At 50.5% G+C, this 24161-nt stretch overlaps 1 protein-coding gene across 10 annotated transcripts in view; it reads left to right on the plus strand.

The window, feature by feature from the left end:
* Positions 1 to 24161, plus strand: part of TNS3 (tensin 3) — a 223522-nt gene that overhangs the window by 72152 nt on the left and 127209 nt on the right. For 6 of the 10 annotated variants that reach the window (XM_010829019.1, XM_010829021.1, XM_010829014.1 and 3 more), the window contains one exon: positions 4639 to 4677. The exons of 2 other annotated variants lie outside the window; for them this stretch is intronic. Coding sequence is in view for 3 of the 8 variants with exons in the window: in XM_010829014.1 (XP_010827316.1) it covers positions 4639 to 4677 (39 nt within the window). In the remaining 5 variants the exon portion in view is untranslated. Of the gene's footprint in view, positions 1 to 4638; positions 4678 to 11257; positions 11956 to 19429; positions 19781 to 24161 lie in introns of those variants that run through there. 2 more of the 10 variants (XM_010829016.1, XM_010829013.1) reach the window with 2 other exon arrangements.

Here is a 24161-nt window from a genome sequence, read left to right on the forward strand (position 1 = left end):
GGGCGCTGGCTCAGCCTGTCCCTCCCACATCATGTGTCACCTGCACTCCCAGGCTCCTCCTAGTGAGAAAGGGGAGCTGTTTCTATTAGGAGAGGAATGTGGAGTTTGGCCCCCGTGGCCACCAAACTAGAAGATTGTGCCTGTGTGGCCCGGCCTCCTTGGGACTCAGTGCTCCGGGTACCGACAGGACGCTCACCAGCTGCCGGGGTTGTGCGGGCTGGTGAGGGCTGTGGAGGACCTGCAGGTGCCCCGGCCCTGCTGTGATTGAGCCACCGGCACCCCCGTGAGGTTGCCCTGCTGGAGGTGACGCAACCCTGTTTTCATCTGCTGCCACTGGTTCAGACCACTTCACACAGCAGGCGAGGGGCTCAGTGAGGGGGGCGCTGCCCAGTCCCTCTGAACGTGGGGGCCATGCACTCCGGGAGCTGTGGGCCTGCTCAGTTTTCAGCTCCTTCTGTGAGCTGGAACTGGCCCTGCAGAGGCCAAACGCTAAGGCAGCACTGGCTCCTTCCTGCTGAGGATGGCCAAGGCCACCTGCAAATGACCGAGCACCTTGGCATTTCCTGTTGTCAAATGAAAATAGCAGAAGACCCCAACGGCATGGTGAGGCCTGTGGTTAGAGGAGATGGAGAGAGAAAGCAGGTAAGCCTGTCCCACCATCACCGACCCGACCTGAACCCAGGACGGCTGCCCTCGGCACGGTTCCCTGGTGTCTTCATCTTGAAGGGGGAGGCAGGCAGAGCCTGCAGCCAGGGGGGCTCCAGTGCTGGATGTGGCCCCTCAGAGAAGCCCTGGTTTCTGTCTCTGGTCAGCCTGTAGGCTGCTCGTGTCCCTGAGGCGGAGCAGGGCGGTCCATGTGAGAAGATGCTGTGTCCTCACCGTTGATTGCTTCATGGTTCTGCCAGACTGTGGTCAGCTGCGTCCCTCTTTCTTATTCTAAGGAAATGTATGAGATTTCCATGTGGTTCGCATCCTGGGATTTGGTTTGAGCCACGCTGAAGGGACATGTGTCAGTGTGTCCACTTGATGAAGGTCTTTACTACAGTAGGTGTTTGTAGTTCTTGATGTAAACATTAGTTTTCTCTGTATGTAAAGGTTGCCTTCCTCCCAGACCATCCTCTTTTCTCTCAGTTGGTACTTCTTGTGCATTTTTGTTTGCAAGTTCATTCTGACTCCAGGTCCTTCTGCAGACATGTGCGGTCTGCATTTCACAGCAGTGTGTGTTAAAACAGACAGTAGAGCTGGTAATCGATTCCCTGGACCAGAGGCTCTTTTCTGGCGGGAATACAGAGCTGTTGCTTGACATTTGCTCCCCTAAACTGAGGGGCTTGCTCCCCTGAAGTGGGGATCCCCATGCTCACTTTCTAATGAAGAATAGAGTTTATGCAGTTTGTGTTAGTTGGTGTCTCCTCCCTGAGGACTTGTCTTTTTAAACTGTTGTTTTCTGTGAAGGACAGTGAGTGCTTGACAAGAGAAGGTACTTAGTATAAATAAGATGGGGGTGTTGATTGCATAGCTCCTAAGTGATGTCAGCCTTCAATGGGGCTTATTGTGATGGCCCCGGGAAGTGGGATTTGGGGAGCCCCTCTGCACGGAGCCCTCTTTCGTTTTCTGGAAGACACCCTGGGTCCAGGCCAGGTGGTGGGTGTCATTGCATTTCACGTGGCTGTAGGGGATGTGGGAGATGCAGGACATGCTTGACTTCTGGATAGTCCTCCTAGTGATTGCTGTTTTTAAAACTCGAACTTCTAATATTACACAGGGCTTTTGCTTTTGTTCTCTTAACAAACACATCTTCTAGATAATTACTGGACTTTATTTTTCAGGCCAGTATTAGACTTAAAGAAAAATTAGACAAGTAGTATAGAGAGTTAACCTGTGCCCACTTCTCTCCCTAATTTCCCCTATGATTAATACCTTGCATTAGTGTGGTACACTTGTTATATTTGATGAGACAGTACTGATACATTATTAACTCTAGTGGCTTCCCTGGTGGCTCAGATGGTAACAACTCTGCCTGCAATGTGGGAGACCTGGATTTGATCCCTGTGTCAGAAAGATTCCTTGGAGAAGGGAATGGCAACCCACTCCAGTATTTTTGCTTTGATAATTCTATGGACAGAGGAATCTGGCAGGCTACAGTTCATGGGGTCACAAGAGTCAGACACGACTGAGCAACTAACACTCTTACCCATAGTTTATAATTTACATGGTGTTATATACATTCTAGGATTTGAACAAATGTATAATGACATGTATGTGCGGCTTCCCAGGTGGTGATGAAAAACCTGCCTGCCAGTGCAGGAGATAGATGTGGGTTTGATCCCTGGGTTTGGAAGATCCCCTGGAGGAGGGCATGGCAACCCACTTCAGTATGCCTGCCTAGAGAATCCCATGGACAGAGGATCCTGGCAGGCTACAGTCCATGGGGTTGCAAAGAGTCAGACATGACTGAAGCAATGTAGCGCGCATGCCACATAATGATATTTATTCACCACTACAGTAGCACAAAGAACAGTTTTCCTGCCCTAAAGCTCCACCTTCGCATCTGTCCCCTAGTCCCTGGCATCCACTGATCTTTTTACTGTCCCCATAGTTTGCTTTTGCCAGAATGTCACAAAGTTGGAATCATATGGTATGCAGCCTTTCAGATTGGCTTCTTTCATTTAGTAAATAAGTATTTAAGGTTCTTGCATATCTTTTCATGGCTTGACAGCTCATTTCATCAGCTGAATTGGTATTCCACTGCATGAAATATGGGTAGTGCTTTGTCAAAGGCAGGAGCTCTGATTGCTTGCACATTTCTCACCAGTGTGCTAAGCATTTAGTGAAGGACCAGGGCATGAGCCTGCACCAAGTGAGATCTGTACACAGGATAAAATGAATCACCGTGTTCCATGACCACGCGGCTCCTTGTTTGACCGCCAGCACATCTATCCTATAAGCATCTGTGCGTGTGTTCCCAAACATTGTTCGGGCTTCCCTGGGATTCTCAGTGTGGAGTGAAGCAACCCTCAGCTCAGTGATTCTGTACTGGGAGGGGGGCTGCTAAGTGTATGGGGAGAGGGGCTGCCAGGTAGAGAGGAAGAAGAGGGGGTGCCAGGAGAGAGGACCCCTGTCCCAGACGAGAGCATGAGTCAGAACCCTGGTGGAGTAATGATGTGTCCCAGACAAGTGAATGACTGTGTATCATGTTCCTTGAGGAACTTTGTAAGATAAGCAAGAGAACTATAAATAGTTGCCATGGCAAGAACCAAGGGTGCGCTGCTGCCCACTCCAGCCCACAAGGACAATTAGTCAGATCCCTGGAATTTCTGCTGCCATTACACATTTTTAGAAAACTCTTTGAGGATTGAGCCACGAGGGGTCTGGGGGGAAGAAAGTCGGGAGGAGCTGAGTCCGGCTTGCAGGTGCTAGAATCCTGGCCGTTCAGAACTGCAGGAAGCAAGTCTGATTTCTCACTTGCTGACAGCCCTTTCTGCTCAGGGAAGGCTCCGTGTTCCTGAGAGGAGAAGCTGCCCTGTGTCAGCCCCTGTTCTGAGCACCACAAGCTCTTACTGCCTCCAGTTCTCTGAGGAGGAAACCAAAGCCCAGAGTGGTTGGAGCCCAAGGTCCCATGGCCAGGAAGCGGTGGAGCAGAAGACCCCACCCCCCACAGACAGACTTGAGAGCTGGGGTATTTATCCCACTGGGTCTGTCGTCATGGGCGCCTGTAGCTGTGTTTCTTCTGACCTCTTTGCAACTGTGGCCTCATCACATTGGTCTGTGTGTCTTAACGTGCTCACATCTGCGGGGGCCTGGGTGGAGTCAGAGGGACTCCTTTCCCACTGTCTCATGTAGTAAACTCCAGCCTAGAGTGAAATGTCCACATTTAGACTCTGATTTTAGTTCCACCTATGGAAATCGTTCTAGAAAAGGCATTCTGTTTTATAGAGTATGCAGGCTCTGAGTGTGTTTGTGAGATGCTGGGGCAGCTGGAAGACCCCCAGGCAGACCTCCCTCCCCTCCCTCTGCTGGCCCTGCTCCCTGTGCTCCCAGGTGAGAAATGCTTTGCACTAGCTCAGAAGTTCCTGGCCTGGGAGTCCCCTGTTGCTGCTGCTAAGTCGCTTTAGTCGTGTCTGACTCTGTGCGACCCCAGAGACAGCAGCCCACCAGGCTCCACGGTCCCTGGGATTCTCCAGGCAAGAACACTGGAGTGGGGTGCCATTGCCTTCTCCATTGGAGTCCCCTGCTGCTGCTGCTAAGTCGCTTCAGTCGTGTCCGACTCTGTGCAACCCCATAGACGGCAGCCCACCAGGCTTCCCTGTCCTTGGGATCTCCAGGCAGGAATACTGGAGTGGGTTGCCATTTAGGCCTTCCAAATTAAACATGAAGGTCCTGTATTTATAAGCAGTGGGCATTTCTCTTGAGGAGAGAGGTCCATGGTTTTAATGACATTCTCTGAAAAGGATAAGGACTTTATGAAAGTGAACAAAAATCTGGACTCTGTAAACTCTAAGTTTTTCTTGTCTTGAGATCCTGAAGCTGTGACCGTGAATATGGTCAGAGGTGCTTTCAGGCTTGGGAGCCTCACCTGATTGTGATGCCGAGTTTCTTCTTGAGAGCACCCACCGTTTATCATGTTTCTTCTCCCTTTAGGTGGTGAGTCCCCACTGTGTGCAGGTCCACCTGGAACAGGTAAGTCATTGGCATTTCCTTGAGACTCTTCCTGCCGCGCCGTCTTTGTGGAGTCTTCTGCCAGGATCCTGTCCCTCTGAGCTGTGGCTTTTGTTCACAGAGCTCTCTGTGGACCCTGGACCACCTTGCACTAGCTGTTTGCATACTTGCCTAAAGATGGGTGAAGCATGCACTCCTTTGTAAGAACTACCTTTCTGATCAGTTAGTTACTTCAGGAACTCATTTTCCTGAGCCCAAGTTTCCCCTGCTGTAACACAGAGATGCTGCTTGTGCATTTTCTTAGTGATAAGGTTGTGGGCAGAGCACTTGTGTCTCGGGTGTCTGCGCAGAGAGCACAATGTGTTGGCTTTAGAACAGGAAGCTCTGACCATCTTTCTATCAGATTGGAGGTAAACAGTGATAACACTTTCACTTTGGCAAATCTTTATCCTTGTCTGCTTTCTAAATGGAAATGTTCTTGAATGTCACTGTGCCTCTGGGTGTTTTCTTTTGCCGCCTCCCACCTCCTTACTGCCCCCTCCCCCCACGCCCCTCCTTGTGAGGCAGGGGTGGGGGGTGGGGGCGGGGGAGGTCAGCCTTTTGTTAATAACTTAGTAGCGGCTTGTAGGACTCCTGGCTCAGTGCACTTCCAGGACAACCCTCTTCTCTTACTGCAGATTGTGAGTGTGCGCCTTTCCCAGCCTCACCTGTGAGGAGGGGAAATGGGTGTTCCCTGGTGCCTCCTCCAGGGCACCATGGAGTCTGGACGTGGCACCATGCCCTCAATCCCAGTTTTGCCATATACAGATTCCAAAGTCCTGCTGTGGGTTTTGCCCACCTTCCTGCTTCCGGGGCCTCTGTTGGCTGAGAGCCCAGTGGCTTCTAGAGCCAGAGCTGGTTTTTCCCTAGAGCAGCAGTAGACACCCTCCAAAGGGCTCAGCCCTGTGTTCTGCATGTGTCTTTCTCTCCTAAAACTCAGGAAGTGCTGTGTCCCTCCAGGCTGCTGGAGAAATAAATAAATGGTAGGAAAGAGGTAGGCAGGCCAGCCTGGCCTGTGCGCTCCATCTGCCCGTACTGGGCTGCTGCTGCTGCTGCTGCTAAGTCGCTTCAGTCGTGTCCGACTCTGTGCGACCCCATAGACAGCAGCCCACCAGGCTCCGCCGTCCCTGGGATTCTCCAGGCAAGAACACTGGAGTGGGTTGCCATTTCCTTCTCCAGTGCATGAAAGTGAAAAGTGAAAATGAAGTTGCTCAGTCGTGTCCGACCCTCAGCAACCCCATGGACTGCAGCCTTCCAGGCTCCTCCGTCCATGGGATTTTCCATGGGCAGGGTGGTGTAAATGCACCAGCTTTGTCTGGTGGAGATTTAGTGAAGGGCTTTCAAGTACACGGTGTCGCTTCTCAGGGCAGAAAGCACAAAAGCAACTTTTTCTCTCCTGGCCCTGCATCAGTCAAGATCCTTTTAGCACCATGACTTGGCATTTTGGATTGGTAAGGATGGACCTCCAGATTACAGCAACCGTCCCCATGTCACCTTGGGAACCAGAGGGCTGTGTGGGTCCTCACCAGGCCACTGAGACCCTGGTTCTGTTTTTCCCTTTCTTATAGTGATTGAGTACCTGCTCTGTCTTAGACATGTTTGCCCAGAGGTCACCTTGGCTCACCCACCTAAGACATGAAGAACCTGAGAAAAGTTAAATAGCTTTCCAAAGCCACAGACATTGAGAGGCCTTCACCTCTGACCTTGGCTTCTTTTGCTGGCACCTGACAGTGAGAGGTGAGACAGGTTCACTGGCATAAACAGAGTTTAAAATCAAGGATATACTGCATTTTAAAATCAAGGATAACTGTGCAGGGAAAAACTCATATTCTGTCAGTGGAGCTCAAGAGGAAATTAGTGGTAATTTAGTGCCACTGGGGTTCAGACCCAGCTTGGTATTTCATTCTCAGAACATCTCTATCTGATGGACATTGTGGGTGAGTACCTTCCCCAAGGTGGCATTGCTCACCTGTGGGAAAATGGTCAGCAGAAACGTGGATCTCAGGTGCCCAGTGGCCAGGCCATTCCACCTCTCATCCCAGTGCTGCTTAAACTTACGCAGGGTCCCCCTATCTTTCCAGCTTCCTCCTCTTGGGTTATCAGTGGTTGTGGGGACTCATCATCGGCCTTTTAGGTTTGGGAGAGGGAGCTGTGTCCTTATTCACCTGAAGCTGTGATGGTGGTCAGCTCTAGGGTGTGAATGCCCCTTCCCACCCATCTGTGCCTGGCCCTCTGACCACTTTTGTGCCTGGGACCCTTCACCTGGCAATCACCTGCTATGCAGATGTCACCTGAGAGCAGGGAGTCCTTCTGGGCAGAGGAGGAATAGCTCCATCTCAGCTCTCTTTAACTCTGAGCCATCAGGTCTGCCTGAGTTCCTGGGGCCACAGCAGCCTGGGGCATGTTTCCTTGAACACACTTGGGCATAATTCACTGTCCTCACTAGAGAGGAGAGGTCGGTGATGGGCTGTACCAGCAGGATGTGACAGCCTCCCATGACTGCTGCAGGGGGCCCTGCACTTGAAGTTATGCTGTGTGAGAGTCTTTGCCAGACTAGGCACCTCTGTGACTGCCTGGGGTGTTTGGAACAGGGATTCAGGGATCCTTCATGTGTTTGTCGCACTCTGAACCCTTGGCTGTTTGCGTTGATGCTCATTTTTCTAGGTTTTTTTTTTTTTTTTTTCTGGTTGTAGATCTTCAGTTTATTGTGATGGTTTAAAAGGTAGGTGTGAAGTTTGGCTAAAAATGGCAGGCAGTGGGGCTGAGAAAAAGATCTGGGAGGCAAACCTCCTTTTGTAAATGTTAACGTAGCTGATGAAACCATGCAGACAGGCTCCAAGTTTCTTGGAAGCCAGTGTAAAAAGGAAACCACGTTATCGGCACGTGCCTTATCAGCAAGGAGGGGAAAAGGCAAGTCAGTGGAGAAAGTGCCATGTGGAAAATTGTTCAGGGTGTTGACTGTGTGTGAGACAGGTGCCGAACCCCGCTGCCCAGAAATGCTCCCCCTTCGTCCCAGATCCAGATGAATTACTGTTTTAGAGGAATATCAGATACGAGCTTTGAAGTGCATCTTGCTAAATCCTTAGGCACTCTGTGGCTGTGGCGGTAGGCACGGCGTTTAGAATAGAAAAGGATAACGGCACTTCACTGTCTGTTTGGGTCACACTTGTGGACTTCCGTGGCATGTGTTCTGCTGGGTTGTGCAGTGGACATGTCACTGTTTCTCTAGGTGACCATGATCATTAGTGATGGGAGAGGTAGCCAGGCTCTTCAAAACTGAGTCACTTGTGTGCTCTAGCTGTTTCTGTAGATCTACATGCACGTTCACAGGCACGTCCAGCACAGAGTATAGCAGTGATTCCAAGCGTGGGCTGGAGTCAGCTCAGGGTCCCCCCCAGGCTGTGACAATAGAGAGCTGCGTGACCTTGAACTGAGCCCTCCTACTTCTGGGATCTGCTTTCCTCTTCCATAAAGTGGGGACGCTACTACCTTCCTCGCGGGTCATTGTAAGGATGATGGGATGAAGTAATGTATGAAGATTCTTAGCACCGGCTCTGGTATAAGGAGAGTACACAGTGAGTGGGGAAATCCTTATTTGTTGTTCCGTGAAGTCAGGAGGGCGATAGAGGTCTCAGTTCCCGCCGCCTTTGCTGTTTGTGTTTTGTCTTTGATCCTTGTTCTCTTGCCATCTGCCGGGGAGAACCAGTTTGATCAGTTTCATCGAGTGTTCCCTCTGCTGCGGGAAGGTGAAGGCACCTTGACAGGCTCTTCTGAGACCTTGATTCTTGTCATCTCTCATTTAGAGACTTAGAGGAACTCAGGAAGCCCATGGAAAAGAGCCTGTGGTCAGGATGCAGGTGGCGTGAGAGCCTCCAGATGGTGGCAGGCGGATTGATTACAGGATCTTTTCACGACACAAGCCTCATGGAGCTCTGAACTTGGCCTGACAGCTTTTTACTGACGCGCGAGGCAGTGGTGTTTGTTTTTCCATGTTATCTTTGCCCTTCCAGTGCTGCCCAAGGGGGTGCATTCATATCAGTGCACCAACGGAAACTCATTCCTGGGTGCAGCTGTAGCTTTCGAGGGGACCCTGGGAGTCCATGTGTGTGAACCACCCACACAGCCACACCCACGGGAAGCACACATGGGCCTCTGTCCAGGCTGGAGAGGCCCCGGAGGAGCCAGTCCTGCGGAAGCCCCTCTCTGCTTGGTGTCTGAGTGCATTCTCTTCAGAGCAGCTGCCGTCCTTGAAAGAGGCCGTGCCCCCGCCTCCCCGGGCCACGTGCGGGCGGAGGGCGGCAGTGTCAGGCCCAGCGGAGGGCGCAGGTGCAGGCCTTCACCTGGCGGCTGGCACGCACACAGCCCATTGTTTTGCTCGGCCATTGTGGTTTCTCCAACTGGAGGAGAGGTTGTATAAGAATAGCTTCTGAAATTTGAGCCAGCTGTTTACTGAACTCGGGCGGCTTTATTTCTCCTTGTTTAATTAAGTGAAGACAATGGGTAGTTTCTGCCAAAGGTGACATTAGGAGTCACATTACACTGTCTCAGGCTACAGTTTCCAACCTGCCTTCTGACAGCTACACCTCTGTATTTGTGTGTATGTGCGCGCATGCTTAGTCGCTCAGTCGTGTCCGACTCTTTGCAACCCTCTGGACTGTAGCCTGCCAGGATCCTCTGTCCGTGGGATTCTCCAGGCAAGAATATGGGAGTGGGTTGCCGTTTCCTCCTCCAGGGGATCTTCCTGTCCCAGGGACTGAACTCGTGTCTCCCACATCTCCTGCATTGGCAGGCTGATTCTTTACCATCTGAGCCACCAGGGAGCCCCTTGTTTAATAAAGTTGGCTTAAACTCACAAAGTCAGAGGACGTGGTCATGAAATGACGTTGACAGGACAGCTCCTTGACTGTTGAGGACACGGGCCCGTGAGCATGTGCTGTCATCGTCACAGTTCCCATGATTGACCTGAGACAGGTTCTCTCAAAAGTATTGAATTATTTCAGTAAGGATGCCCGCCAAATTGGATAATTAGGAGTTTGAGATACAAGAAAAAAAAACATACTCTGATGATATTCCCTTTATTTTACTGCAAAATTAGGTGACAACGACAGAGTACAGGCTTTCTGTTGGTACTAATTTGTGAAGAAGTGTTACTGAAGCTCATGGAACCTTGTCCCTCCTGCTGGCTCCCATCCATAGCAGGCTCTCTGTAGGAATTTCTTGTCCTCGTCTATAAGTGCAGGTATTTGATTAGATGCTGGTTATTCCTGGTTATAGATTGTTTCTGCTTGTGTAGTGAACTTCAGAAGCACAGACATGGGTCTGCATACCACAACAGAGTCTTAGCTGAGTGATAGATGCTGTTTTCTGAAAGTCAAAAGCACGTGTACACGTGTGCCTACACACATGTAGGGATGCACAGCTGCCCCTTCAGAGGCTGTCTGTCTCATTAGAACATATTTGACCAGAATTGGTAGCTCAGGGAGTAATGAATCTGCCTGCAGTGTGGGAGACCCGGGTTGGGAAGATGCCCTGGAGAAGGAAATGGCAAACCACTCCAGTGTTCTTGCTTGGAAAATCCCATGGACAGAAGAGCCTGGTGGGCTGCAGTCCATGGAATCGCAAGAGTCGCATACAACTTAGCAACTAAACCACCACCACGATGAGATTAATTTGTTTCAGGCCAAAAGACACTTGCAAACTTCCTTGTTCTTTAATCCCTCTGATCTTAGAAATAGAGAAAAGTCTCAAGAGTCATGTCAGATCAAAGGCCAACTCTTCCACTTGGTCAGTGGAACCAAACTTAACATCTATGTTTTTGGTAAAAAGCCAGGTGAAACTCGAATAAAAATATGCATGATGCTGTATTCCCAGAGTTCAACCTTGAAACTAAGTCTTCTGATTGCTCTGCACCAGGTAGCCTGTCTATACAGGGATGAGTCATCTGAGGAGCCCCGTGGAAGACCCTTGAGGGGGTATATGGAGACTGAAAGGCCCAGTTAGGATGAGAGAAGCCTGGGGAATACACCTGGACTCAGGGGGCTGGGACATGCCCAAGGTCAAGTAACTAGAAACGGGGACAGGGGTGAGGCCAGAGCTTGTGGCAGTATCTCCACTGGAAAGGCAGGGTGCTCTAGCCCTGCGGTGCTGCTGAGGGTTTGTGTTTGCTCTGGGGAGCCCCAGGCCCTATTGTTGCTGCATCCCCGTGGGTGTACATGCTGGCGGCTTCTGCGTATTCTCAAGAAGTATGGATGGACAGGAGTGCCCGGGGATTTACAGCGTGGGGGAGCAGTGGGAAGCATTGAGAAAGTGCTGGAGTTGAGGTGCAGTCTGGGAGCTCCCTGTTCTTGAGATTCATGTGACCTGGGGACCCAGATGTCCACTGGCCCCTCCAGGGCAGCTCAGAGCAGGCCAGGCTCCTGGACTGGGTTGATGACTTTGTTACTTCATTTCTCAGTTGCTCGTTTGTTGTATTTTTTTTCTCACTTCAGAGTCCTTTTTGAAGGCTGGGGAGCTGGACTGGCATGAAGTCAGTGTGAGTTCACACTGGGATGAGAAGACCTCTTCCATTCCTTTCGGGAATCAGCAGGACCCAGGCCAAACTGGTCAGGGCCAGCCAGTTCCCGTTACGGAAGGGGCCCTGACCTTTGCCCAGCCTCTGCCTGCAGCTGCCCTCAGCACCTCCCCTAAATGCTGCCCTGAGCCATCCCTGCACCTGGGTGTGCGTTCCCGTAGATCTCCAGGGAAGAGGCACCTGCCTCCAACCTTTTCTAACCCCAGGCCAGACTTCGGTCTACTCTAACTTTGATTTCACCATTCCCTTCCACACCTGAAATAACACCCAGGCTTTGGCTTTTTTTCACCTTTGGGGGTAGAATTGCCAGGATTTCTGGGAAGTGACCTGGTAAAAGAGGCCCTGATGGTGTTTGCAGTTCTTTAGTGGGGACTCCGGGTCAGCCACGAGGAGGCTTTCCTCAAGTCTCAGTTCAGGGACCTTTGAGAAAGAGGGACAACCCTCCACAAATTAAGGGAAAACCACCCCTTTTGGAGCCGGGGTTTGAGAGCTGGTGGCTCCCTGCTGTTGCCAGGCCTGCCTGCGGGTGTGAGGAGAAGGCTGCAGGAAACACATTAACCCATGGCAGCATGGAGCCCAGCTAATGATTAAAACCCACACCAGCCGCCTGCAGTCACACCAGCAATTGCTTCTCTGTGTCTGTTCCTGTCCGCCTGTCAGGTGTCAGTGTCCTCTGCACGTCCACCCAGGTATGGCACAGCTCGGTGTCCCTGTCCACCCTCATCCTGGGTCCCCATGCCCCATGCTCTGGGCTGATGTGACCAGGGCCAATAGCTTCCAGAGTGACAGCTCCTCTCCCAGGGATGGGCCTTTGGAAATGTTTCCAAGTAATGACAGGGGTGTCCCCAGGTCCAAAGGCTGGAAGTCTGCAGTGGATAAGAAAACTCAGGTTGAGTGTTATTTATTTTCTTTTATGGCCCTGAGTCTATTGCAGTCACAGGTTTTTAAGTGTGGGAGGGACGCCTGAAGACAGTGGTTTTGTGTGATTGGTGGTGGAAATAGCAGTGACAACTGAAAGGGAAAACCAACTGCTTATTTTTCAATGCCTTGAATTGGGATGGAGGAGAAGCGTCATATTACCAAAGCACTTGAATTACCTGCATGTATTTTTACCTGTAAGGAGAGTATTCCTTTAAAAAAACATAACAGCGAACTCCCCCATAGAGAAGTCTCTGCCGTGGAGCAGTGGACGAGGGGTGGAGTGACTCTGGCTGTCAGATGGGGATCCCAGGTTGGGGAGTCAGATTCTCCCCCAAATTCTACATGCCCTCGGGCCCTCCACCTGGCCCTCTCCTGGGAGCCAGGGAGCGTGGGGATCCAGGGGCCTGTCTCCAGAACTGGGTTTGAAGAGCAGGTGTGGAGGCCAGGACTGGGACCTCTAAGTGTTGCCTGGATTGGTGTTGTCACAGTTTTCAGCTTTGTGACTTTGAGACTTTTGCTGGGGTGCTAAGGAACCAACTTGTGAAATTTGGTAAAGAAAAGCAATCAAGCATTCAACCTTTTCATGTTTGATCTGTACCTCAGAGTTCAATATAGATGAAGGGAGAAAGCCTTATTTGGTGAGGAATTCCGGCTGACAGATGTCGAGAAAGTGATAGAGTAGCCGTGTTTCAGACCACTAATAAGGGCGGAGCAGCTCTCTCTAGGACGTGACCTTCTGTAACTGGCTTGGTCACAAAGGGAAGCTGGTGGGGTCATGTGGGCCTCATGTGAAGGATGTTGGAACATTGATTACATATTTGCCCCTACCAGAAATCAAACCAGAATCAAATTAAGCCAGATCCACCCACGACTTACCGGAAATACAGGGCCAGAGCGATCTGAAAAATAATTCCAGAGAGGTCAGCAAAATCCAGAAGGGGGAAATTCTACTGGGTAAAGAGAACCCCGGTTGTTTTTAAATATGCTGCAGGAAGAGGAGGAGGAGGAACTTGTGTTGTAAAGGAACTGAAGAAACAGGTTAAATAAACATGGTGAGACTTGATGTGGATCCAGTCACAGTGTCAGACTGTGAAAAAACAAAACCAAAACAATACTTGTAAGACAGGGACGTTGGAACATTGATTACATGTTTGTGTACAAATATGATGATGTATTTGGTTTATATTAAGGAACGATTGCTAATGATACTGGTATTTTTTTTTCTCTATTCTAAAGATACTGAAACACTTACTAGACGAAGTGGTATAATGTCTGGAGTTGGCTTTACAGTGGTTCAGTGAGGGGCTGTGGGGGTGAGTGTGTGGATGCAGTTTATCTGGGGGGTATTGGAAGCTGGGGCACCTGAAGCTCCGCACCCTTGTCTCCCGCTCCCAGGGTTATTATGCAGGATGTGGGTAGTGTAGGCACAGAACTCAAGGTGAGCAGGTGACTGAGGCCCAGTGGCCAGGAACTGTTCATCATATGCATCGCCCACCATGTTCTGAGATACACTGCCAGCTCCCCACCCTGCAGTCGTTTCCCACATGTGAGGGCTCAAGGCTTGCCCACCAGTGGCCAGTGTGGTCTCATGACCAGCTGGCCTCTGGAAGGACACTGTGTCTGCTTGAGGAAATGCTTCACTGAAATCCTGCCGTTTTCATCAGCACAGGACCCAGAGGGGATTGATATATTGTTTTCTAAAATGGCAATGTTTGCTTCATAAAGCTTTTTAAAAACATTCTACATAGAAGTGAGTGTCAAACTAGCCAAGGGCATTCTTACTCTTTGAGAAATTTATACAGCTTCCTTTCCAAAGGGGTTGATGTTGAATGAGTTAAACTCAATGTCACAAACGACTTTGGAAAATGAAGAGTTAAAACGGACTTGAGGAAATGAGCTCCCTGTCCTTGGGAATATTCAAGTAAAAGCTGACAGCATTGCTGCAGTGGTCATTCCGAATGTGATTGGGAGACTGGGGTTTCATATTGAGTGAAAGTGACAGTGAGGGACGCTTTAATAAAGTCATCTTACTATGTGGTAACGAGGTTTTAGTACAAACCGAGCAATGCACAGATAGTTTAGTCAGTGGTTCTCAAAGTGTGATCTCAGCCCAGCAGCAGCAGCAGCAGCAGCAGCATAAGTCTGGGAACTTAGAAGCACACATTCTCTGACCCCACCCTTGTCCCCAGATCTCTTTACCTAAGCCTTCTCTGGGTGGTTGTGCTGCCAGCTGAAATTTGGGCACCTGAGAGAAGGAGATGTTTTCCAGGGGAGGGCCCACTCTGAGCAAGGCTGGCAGGTTGTGAGAGCTGAGCGTGGGGATGACTGAGGACCCTGCAGCCTGCAGGATGGGCGAGGGTGCTGGGCTGCCTCACTGAGATCCCTTCCTCCTGGGAACAGTCTCTCACCTCCTGAAGCCCTTCTCTTCCCCCATGTTTTGTAGATAACACTGTGGTCCTTTTGTCTGTGTTCTAGAACACAGAGCCAGCTTCGTCAGAGTCTCTGTTTAAAAAATGCTCCAAGCAGCTCAGCGTGTGGCGTCCTAAATCCTCAGGTGAGAACAGAGCTCCGGCAGAGACAGTGATGTGTCTTTAGAAGGAAGCATGGTGGCATTCACCACTCAGCCTGCCATCCAAGGAGGCAAGAGAACTCCGGGGCTTAGCTTCCTAAGGAGCGTAAAGCATCCTCGGGATAAAGAAATGACATCCTGTCAAGTTACAAACGTGACTGGGTTAGACTGTGATTAGGATTCTTTTCATGATATTATTGGGACAAATTTATTATGTGGGGACGTTAGAATTGGGAAGTTTTCCAGGTATTTCTTAGGTGAATCAAAGACTGAATCGTCTACAAATAACAGGTTCAGTTACAGTCACTCCTCATTATTTGTGGATCATATATTTGCAAACTTGCCTATTTATGAAAACTTATTTGTAATCCCCAAATCAACACTCACTGTGATTTTGTGGCCATCCAGGGACATGTGCAGAAAGGCAGAAAATTTGAGCTGCATGCGGGCACTCACCGGCTGTGTTGTACAAGGCGCCTCTTGTTTCAGCCCTCAGACGAAGAGTAAACAGGGGTCCTTCTCAAAGTGTATTTATATTTAGTGCCACATTTTGGGATTTTTTTTTTTGCTTTTTGTTCATGATTTCTGTTTACAATGGCACCCAGCTATAGTCCTGAAGTGCTAACTGGTACTTTGAGGCACCAGAAGCCTGGCCAGTGTCATGGTGACTTTTTAAGAACATGACAACCTTGAATGAACTATAGTCGATCAGTTATTGATTTAGGGGTCCTCAGACCTTTCCCCTGATTTGCCCATCAGAAAGAACAGACCCTGACTCACTTGCAACTGCCTCCCCCTGAACCTGCGGTGAACACTTCATGTACAAACCTGAGAGGTGGGCGGGAGGAGGGGCCAAGCTGGAAGAAATCCATGGTGGAGGGCTGAGTGATCTGGGCACTGGGGCAGGATGGGCCTGCCGGACAGGACACTGCCCCTGCTGGACACCCCAGAGTAGACCCACATCTCTGCTGCTGAAACCCTGTCTCTGCAGAGAGCTCTCACCCGCCCAGGCTGAGTGACCCTACCCCAGGTCTAACAACACAGATCCTCACCTTCTAGAGACACATCCAGTCTCTTCCTGGGCTGCTAGTCACTCCTGGGCTGCTCCTTCCTGCATTGTTCATATCCCTGGCTGGGGCTGAGAATGCTCCCGTTGGGAATTTGTTGGTGTCTTTGAGACCTGATTCCCCAGGCGTGGGGTGTTCTCCATCACCATGGAGGAAGGAGTAAACAGCTTGTCCTTGGGGCACCACACCTGGCCCTGTCTACGACCCCACCAGAACTCACTGCCCCTCCCCATTGTGTTCCTCTCTTGTGATATACAGGAGCTGGACTTGGACCTTCTCTCCATCAGGGCCCTCAGATGGTGAAGGGTCTGCCTTTGAGCTGATACTGCCAGGAGCCATGGGGACAGGGTCCTCTTGACTTCTCCAATCCTCGGAAAGCCTAGAGGCTCCCACCCTTGACCCATTGCACAGAGGTTAGAGCTGGTGCTTCAGTTCAGTTCAGTTTCTCAGCCGTGTCTGACTCTTTGTGACCCCATGGACTGCAGCACACCAGGCCTCCCTGTCCAACACCAACTCCCAGAGTTGACTCAAACTCAAATGTCCATTGAGTTGGTGATACCATCCAACCATCTCATCCTCTGTTGTCCCCTTCTCCTCCCACCTTCAATCTTTCCCAGCATCAGGGTCTTTTCAAATGAGTCAGTTCTTCACATCAGGTGACCAAAGTATCAGAGTTTCAGTTTTAGCATCAGTTCTTCCAATGAATATTCAGGGCTGATTTCCTGTAGGATGGACTGGTTGGATCTCCTTGCTGTCCAAGGGACTCTCAAGAGTCTTCTCCAACACCACAGTTCAAAAGCGTCAATTCTTTGGTGCTTAGCTTTCTTTATAGTCCAACTCTCACATCCATACATGACTACTGGAAAAACCATAGCCTTGACTAGACAGACCTTTGTTGGCAAAGTAATGTCTCTGCTTTTTAATATGTTGTCTAGGTTGGTCATAGCTTTTCTTCCAAGGAGTAAGAGTCTTTTAATTTCATGGCTGCAGTCACCATCTGCAGTGATTTTGGAGCTTAGAAGAGTTCCAAATTCTGCTGACATGACAGGTAAGGGGACAAGTGGCCCGATTACCCTCACCCCTGTGGTCCCTCTCAGGAACCCCCTGCTGTCCTGTGAGGACTGAGCTGACCTAAGACAGACACTCTGGCTCGCCACCTCGGGGTCTCCATTGTGTCTGGACTGGAAGGAGACCCCAGGTGATTTCCTCTGGAGGCCTTCCTGCCAGGGACAGGGCTGTGAGGGCCACTCACACCCCTCCCTCTGTTATTCTGTGAGAAGAAGTGAAATGTTCTTGTTATGAAATAACTGATTTAAAAAAAAAAGACTGCTTGTTTAGATGTAATTATAAAGTGGGCCCATTGTGAATCTTCCTCTTAATTTAAGGGGCGTATCAGACTATTTCATAAAATGAAATCTACTGGACAGCCACTAGTGTAGACAGCTGGAGGGGAGGTTCTCACAGTGAGGGATAGGGGATGGGGCTCTGGTTATGGGCGGCTCGTGGTTCAGTGCTGCTTGCTTTTCCTCTTGTGAGTGTCAAGGGAGTGAGTTGAATGCAGCCTCAGACAGGCTGGGTCACCTGTAAAGCCGCAGTGTCCCCACAGCCTGACGTGTGTCCAACCACTACCTCCCTTATCCTTTTGGCCTCCTGGAAACTTGGCACCCAAGGAACATGACATTTCAGGAGCTAATGGGGTTATCAGGCGCCTGCTTCTTTCTGGTCCTGCCTTGCTCTTTGACTTTGATTTTGTGTTTGTTTATTGGTTTTGTGCTAATTCAAAAGGACAGAAGGCAGGCAGGCTGGTGGGTGGGCAGACACCTGTTAGGTTCTGGGACACCTGCCTTCCCAAGAATCCCAGTAGGTTTCCTGGGGGAATTTAGGAGGATAGAGGCGGGGGGTGGGCACTCTGGCTTTGCCCTTTCTGATCCCCACAGAGGTGGGATTCGTTGGCGCCAGCAGGACGCAACCCCTGCCCTGTGCGGTCCTTCCTGACCCCTCTCTGGTTCCTGCAGTGTCCTGGCAGGAGGTCCTCAGCCGGAGCCCGTGTACGTGCTGCCACTGAGCCCTCGGCTCCACTGTGGGACCGCCCCCCCTGGCGCCTGTGCTCCCAGCCTCCCCGCTCCTGCTGAACCACTCGTGGGCCACATCAGGCCAAGGGCAGGGAGGGGGCAAGATGGGAAGAGGGAACTGCTTCTGGAAGGAGAAGCAGGCCATGCTCCCCAGTGCAGTGAGTTCCTCCCCAGAGGGATCTGCAGGGCCTCCACTTGCACTTGGCACTGAGTCCGTCCCTGGCACCTCTCCTCTGTTTGCTCCCGTCCTCACTCTGCTTTAATGGGACTGTGAAAGTTACATGGGGCGTTGAGCCCTGACCCTGGCTCCCACGCTCTGCTTCCTGGGGGTGGCCGCTGCCTGCCCTGCAGACCTCTGCCCACCAGCCCCTCTGGGACATCAGGCTTGATTGTGAAAGCATGGTTTCCGCTGCCTGTCCTGGGCCTCCCTCCCTCCCTTCATCAGCCTCCGAGTTCCACATAGTTCAGACCAGCCTACGCATCTCAGAAATCTGAGTATTTGGTGACAAATAAGCATAGACATAGTTTCAGAACATGACTTAGTGACCGAACAACAACAAATCTTAGCGTGAACAAAACCTAGCTTCTCATAGTTGAGCTTGGGGGCAGAATGACGTTACTTTAGCTCAGTTGGTAAAGAATCTGCCTGCAGTGCAGGAGACCCTGGTTCAATCCCTGGGTTGTGAAGATCCCCTAGAGAAGGGAAAGGCTTGCCCACTTCAATATTCTGGCCTGGAGAATTCCGTGAACTGTATAGTCCATGGGTTTGCAAAGAATCAGACATGACTGAGTGACTTTCACACACTTTTAGTTTCCTAACTTCAGAGGGGTGTGTATTTTTCTAGTAATTCATGGTAATTGTTGCTTACTTGTAGGAGCGTTAAGAAAAAAATTCTCAAGGTGGGCAATCCTGATAATGAATCTGTTTCTGGTCTTCTCATTCTGGAAGGGAACAGTGTCTTGCTGGCTGACTGACGTTGGGAAAGTTTCTTTGCCCAAGTCTTATTTCTTTGAATGGAGCTGTGGTCTTGGCAGGTTATTGCATTTAGTGTGGGCTTGTGGGCAAGTTTCACTTCCATGGGCCAATCCCTCCCTGGCACCCAAACACAAGTATTGAACGTAAAGCTGAGATTTATTTAGCTTTTATTATCTGCTAGATGCCATTCTTAGCTCTGCACATTTCCTTATTTAATCCTCCCAATACCCCCACTTTCCAGATGAGAAAACTGAGTCACAGAGAAGTAATTTCCAAAGGTCAGACAGCATGGGTCTCACCCAGGCGTTAAGGTTCCAAAGCAGGTACACTTCACCCCTGCACCCTACGAGCCAGGTGGTGAGTAGTGAATGAATGAGTGAACACATGAAGGCCTTCGTGTTTGAACTGGATGTGGCTAGTTGTTGCCTTTTAAAAGATTGTAATTATTTTTTTTTATTTTTGTGGTTACGCCATGTGGCTTACAGGATCTTAGTTGCCCAACCAGTGATCAAACATGTGCCCCTGCAGTGGAAGCATGGAGTCTTAACCACTGGACCACCACGCAAGTCCCTCAAAAAGTTTTAAAATGTATTTTTAAACTGTTTGTTCAAAACCGTCTGTTTTCCTGGAGAAACAAACAGAACGTGCAGAGCTGTTTCAGTTGGTCTCCTTAAGGGAACCCCCACCCCAGTCCCCAGCTGGATGATGACATTTATGCACTGCCACCAGGCCCTGTGCTTCCTTGTGAATCTGGCTCTGGTTATGCAACGTTCCTTTTGTTCCTTTTTGCGGGACCTTTTCACAGCGCCAGTTTCAGGGCTGGTCAGCATGGCTGGGAGCAGCACACAGGTCCGACGACTCTGGGAAGCTGGGGGCCGTGAAGTGTCCTCGGGCCCTGCCAAGTTTCTGGTATGGTAGCTGCGAAAGGTCTTTCTCTGCTCTTTACCCAGAAGGTGGAGGGGGCGAGGGGAGGTGGGAAACAGGGGCGCAGCCCAGGGATCCCAGTGCCACCCTTCACCGCGAGAGTTGGGGGTAGTGAGCCTGGGGAGGGAGGCCTCTGCTTCGGGTTCCTCACTTTGCGGGGGGTGGGGGGAATCTCATTAGATATTTCCATGGGGTGACTTGGGGGGTCCTGTGGGTGAGAACATGTGTTACCGAAGCCTGTACCTGGGCGAGTGCAGCCTGTGAGTCCCAGCCAGCCAGTGAGCAGAACCCACCTTTTATGGTCTGTGGGGACAGGCTGTCCTTCACCGTCACTGGGTTGTCTGAATTGGTGCTTCACTGCCTGGCTGTTCGATGGACAATTTCTTCCTGATAGCCAGCCACCCCCTATTTCATTGATTCCATATGGTACAAACTTGTGAAGGTATAGAGAGTGGCTACTCTTCAGCTGTTATTCTTTTAGATGATGAGTCCATTTAAGCCACTTAAATAATAAATAAATATACCCTATTTAGTTTTAGTAGCCTGAAAATAACTAGATATTCATTACTGAAATGTAAAACAGTATCCTCCTGCCTCTTAAAATGGCCAGGGCAGCCCTCTGTTGCTTTGAAATGACTGCTGGGTTTATTCTTTCCCTCATCCTGCAGACCCCAGTGCTTTGCTGCCTGCTGTACTGTGTGGCAAGGGGACATGGGAGCGTCATCCCCCCAACATAGGCTTGATTCTCCCCTGTGCCAGGCCTGCAGTGTGTGCGTGTGTGCGTGTATGGGTATGTGTATGTATGTGTGTGTGTTTGTGCTTGTGACAGAAACAGGCGCTGTTGCATCTTCACAGGGAAGCATCCGTGGTCTCCCCACCAAGCCGTTCTTTTTTTAAAATTATTTTTTTATTTGGCTGCACCGGGTCTTAGTTGCAGCATGTGGATGGAATTTAGTTCCCAGAGCAGGGATCAAACCCAGTCCTCCTGCATTGGAAACTCAGAGTCTTGGTCACTGGACCATGAGGGAAGTCCCCCGAGTGGTTCTTATTAAGGCACTTCTTCTGTTCTCATTTTCCCCTCATCTCATCTCATGGTTTCCCAGAAAACACATATGTTGCTGTAAATGTTAATAATGCATTTACTCTCTGCTGGGCCCTGTTCTGGGTATGTGACTGGCCTTTGCTGCTTTAACCTCACAGCCACCTTGCAGAGAGGTTGCTGTAGTTATCAGCCCATTTTCTGGGTAAGGAGCATGAAGCACAGAGAGGGCAAGGTGCCTGCTCAAGGCTACACAGCTGGAGCATTTGGAGTTCTGTTACCTGTTCTTAGAGGCCTTTAAAACTAAGGGAGAGTGGAAGCTGGTAATGCAGGGGCATCTTGTGTGGCTAACCCTGGCTTTGTGTCAGTTGGCTGTCCCTATGTGGCCCTGTAGTCACAGCTTCCTGGGGCAGGAAGGGACTCCCGGAGAAGCCCAGAGGATGGCCATGGCGAGGAGTGCGGGCATGGGTCTAGCCCTGGCCCCACGACTTAACTCCTGTGTGGCGGGTCTTGCCTTGTCTTTTCCTCCACTTTCTTGCCCTCGGGATTGGAGGGTGACAGAGCGCATAGCCTTATAGCTGCTGTTGTCTCCACCCCTCCCTGCAGTCCAAATCAGATCCCTCTTGTAATCCTTTCAGGTGGTCCCCTAGGCTCCACTGAGGCCCTCAGTGATGTGACGTCTGTGCTGTGTCACTCCTGTGTCGGGTTTGTTAAGCACCATTTTTTTGTAGAAGCCTATAGGAAGCCAGTGGTCTGCCTCTCACATTGGCAGATTATTATTGGCACTCATTACTGGCGACGCAGGGTCTTTTGGTTTGGAGACAGTTGCTGGCTGTGACAGCAGCTCCCTTGTCCAAAGCCTTCGATGGCACTTTTGCATTCAGAGTAAGGCCTTCAGGGTGTTTGTTTCCTGTGATACATCGACTACACACCTTTTCCTTGAAAAAGTATAAGATACTTGGCATCCTGTCAAGATAGCAGAGGTTTGAGTCTTGGTTCGAGGTGGTGCAGGGATACTTGACAGAACCAAGTAAATGTCAGGCCAGCTGGGAACCCAGGGCCCTGGAACCCTATCCGCCCTGGGGAGTGAGTAGTTCTTAGGAGATGTTGCTCAGTGGATGGGGATCCCGCCTCCCCCTCTCCTCCAGACACCCCCCATGTCTGTGAGCCAGGGGCCCCCAGGCACTGTGGAGACCTGTGTTTATTCAACCCAGATGGGGCTGGCAGGGTGTGTTCCCCGGGGAGCTCCAGCACTCCCACTTTGGACATGTGCTTTGGCCTTCATCCCCAGAGAGCTTCCAGCTGCCTTTTCACCCCAGTGGTCCCCACCAGGACCCCAAGGCACCCTGTTCTCTCCCTCTGTTGTTTGGAAGTATGTGGCTGGCCCACGTCTGCCCCCAAATGGTGGCTGGCCTGTCCGAACCCCATCCTTTCCTTCTTAGAGAGGCGCAGTTATCAGGGGCAAAGGAGTTCCCTCCCAGAGGTGCTTGGGCCAGTGTCACCAAGTGCTCTGGACTGAGCCTCTGCTGGTCTCGGCCAGTGGCGCACCCATCTCTGTCCTCTTTAATAAAAGAAGTTTGTATCAGCATGCAGATGTCGTGTTGGTTACTATCCTTAGTTGAAAGATGGGCACCTGGCAGCAAAATTGCTGTTGCCTATTTCAAATATGAAAATAACCCCATTTGGAAAATAAATGAGTTTTAATACTTTGAAAAATATGTTGAACAAGAGAGCCCCCAGGCAGGTCATCTGATTCCTTATCGGGTGGACGGCTCACTAGTCTCTGCCTCGGAACCATGGACTCGGGGATTTCAGGGCTGGGCCGGGCCTTCTGAGCACTAGATCCAAAAGTTGTCATTTTATCAGAAGAGACTGATGCCCAGGGAGGCCAGCGGCTTCATTGGAGTCCCAGGACCACATACTGGTCCAAGCAGATGAGCTTTGGGCCTCAAGCAGCACCTTTAAGGAGAAGCAGTCTGGGCCTCGTTGGGTTACCTTTCATAGGTTAACCTTTACCACAGATCCCACCTGTGTCTCTTTCCTTTTTCCTTCTTTTTCTTGGTGCCTTGAGGAGTTGCAAGCTGTGATTAGCACGTGCCAAAGGGGACACAGGTGAAGGAGGCTGGGCGGGGTGGAGGTGGGCGCTGCATTGCCCTGGAGACAGGGAGACTGGGAGGAACTGGGAGGTGCCCGAGTTGCTTTCACCCAGGACACTGGCACTGATCCATAGAGGGCGGTGGTGGCCTGCAGGGCTCAGACTCCAGAGGCTCTCCAGGAAGGCAGGTGGGCAGCCCTCTTCTTGCAAAATAACACGAGAAAAGGAGTTTGCAGCACAGATCTAGGGGCCCGGGGTCTACAAGTAGAGAGGTTTCTTTAGCCTTCTCCAAGGTCAGGATGCAGGATAACTTATGAGCAAGGAACCGTCTTCAAGAGACTTCAGCAAGGTAGTTCTCAGCCATTTTTCTTTTATTGTAATATAATTGCTTTATAATGTTTTAACTTCTGCTGTATAACATTGTGAATCAGCCATATGTATACATGTATCCCCTCCCTCTGGAGCCTCCCTCCCTCCCCCGTCCCACCCCTTTAGGTCATCAGAGAGCACCGATCTGAGCTCCCTGTGTTATACAGCAGCTTCCCACTAGCTATCCGTATTACACATGTTAGTGTATATATGGGCTTCCTAAGTGGCACTGGTGGTAAAGAACCCGCCTGCCAATGCAGGAGACATAAGAGACATGGGTTTGATCCTTGGGTCAAGAAGATCCCCTGGAAGAGGGCATGGCAACCCACTGCAGTATTCTTGCCTGGAGAGTCCCATGGACAGAGGAGCCTGGCAGGCTACAGTCCATGGAATTGCAGAGTCAGACACGGCTGAGTGACTAGCAAAGCACTATGTATGTGCGTCAGTGCTTCTCTCCCAATTCATCCCACCCTCTCCTTACCCCCTGTGTCGTAAGTCCGTTGTCTACATCTGTGTCTCTCTTCCCACGCTGCAAATAGTTCCATTAGTTCCATTTTTCTAGATTCCATATATACATGTGCATTAAAATAAATCAGACATTCTTAAGGCATGAACTGTACTGTGGTGATAGATGAGGGCTTCAGCTTTTTAGCCCCAAGAGTAGATAAATTCTTTACTTCCAAGTAAAGACGCATAGAAATGTCACATGTTACCTTCCTGACAAGTGCAGTGTTTGGACAAGTCGGGCTGCTTCCAGTCGGCGTGAGGCGTGAGCTCCTTGAGCAGCCATGGGGCCTCTCTCCAGTGTATCCGGGTCCCACCCACTGCTCATCATCTGCTTGGTTCCAAACACAGCCCCAGAA

Source organism: Bison bison, unplaced genomic scaffold (genome assembly GCF_000754665.1).
Source record: "Bison bison bison isolate TAMUID 2011002044 unplaced genomic scaffold, Bison_UMD1.0 scf7180017864499, whole genome shotgun sequence".
NCBI lineage: Eukaryota > Metazoa > Chordata > Mammalia > Artiodactyla > Bovidae > Bison > Bison bison.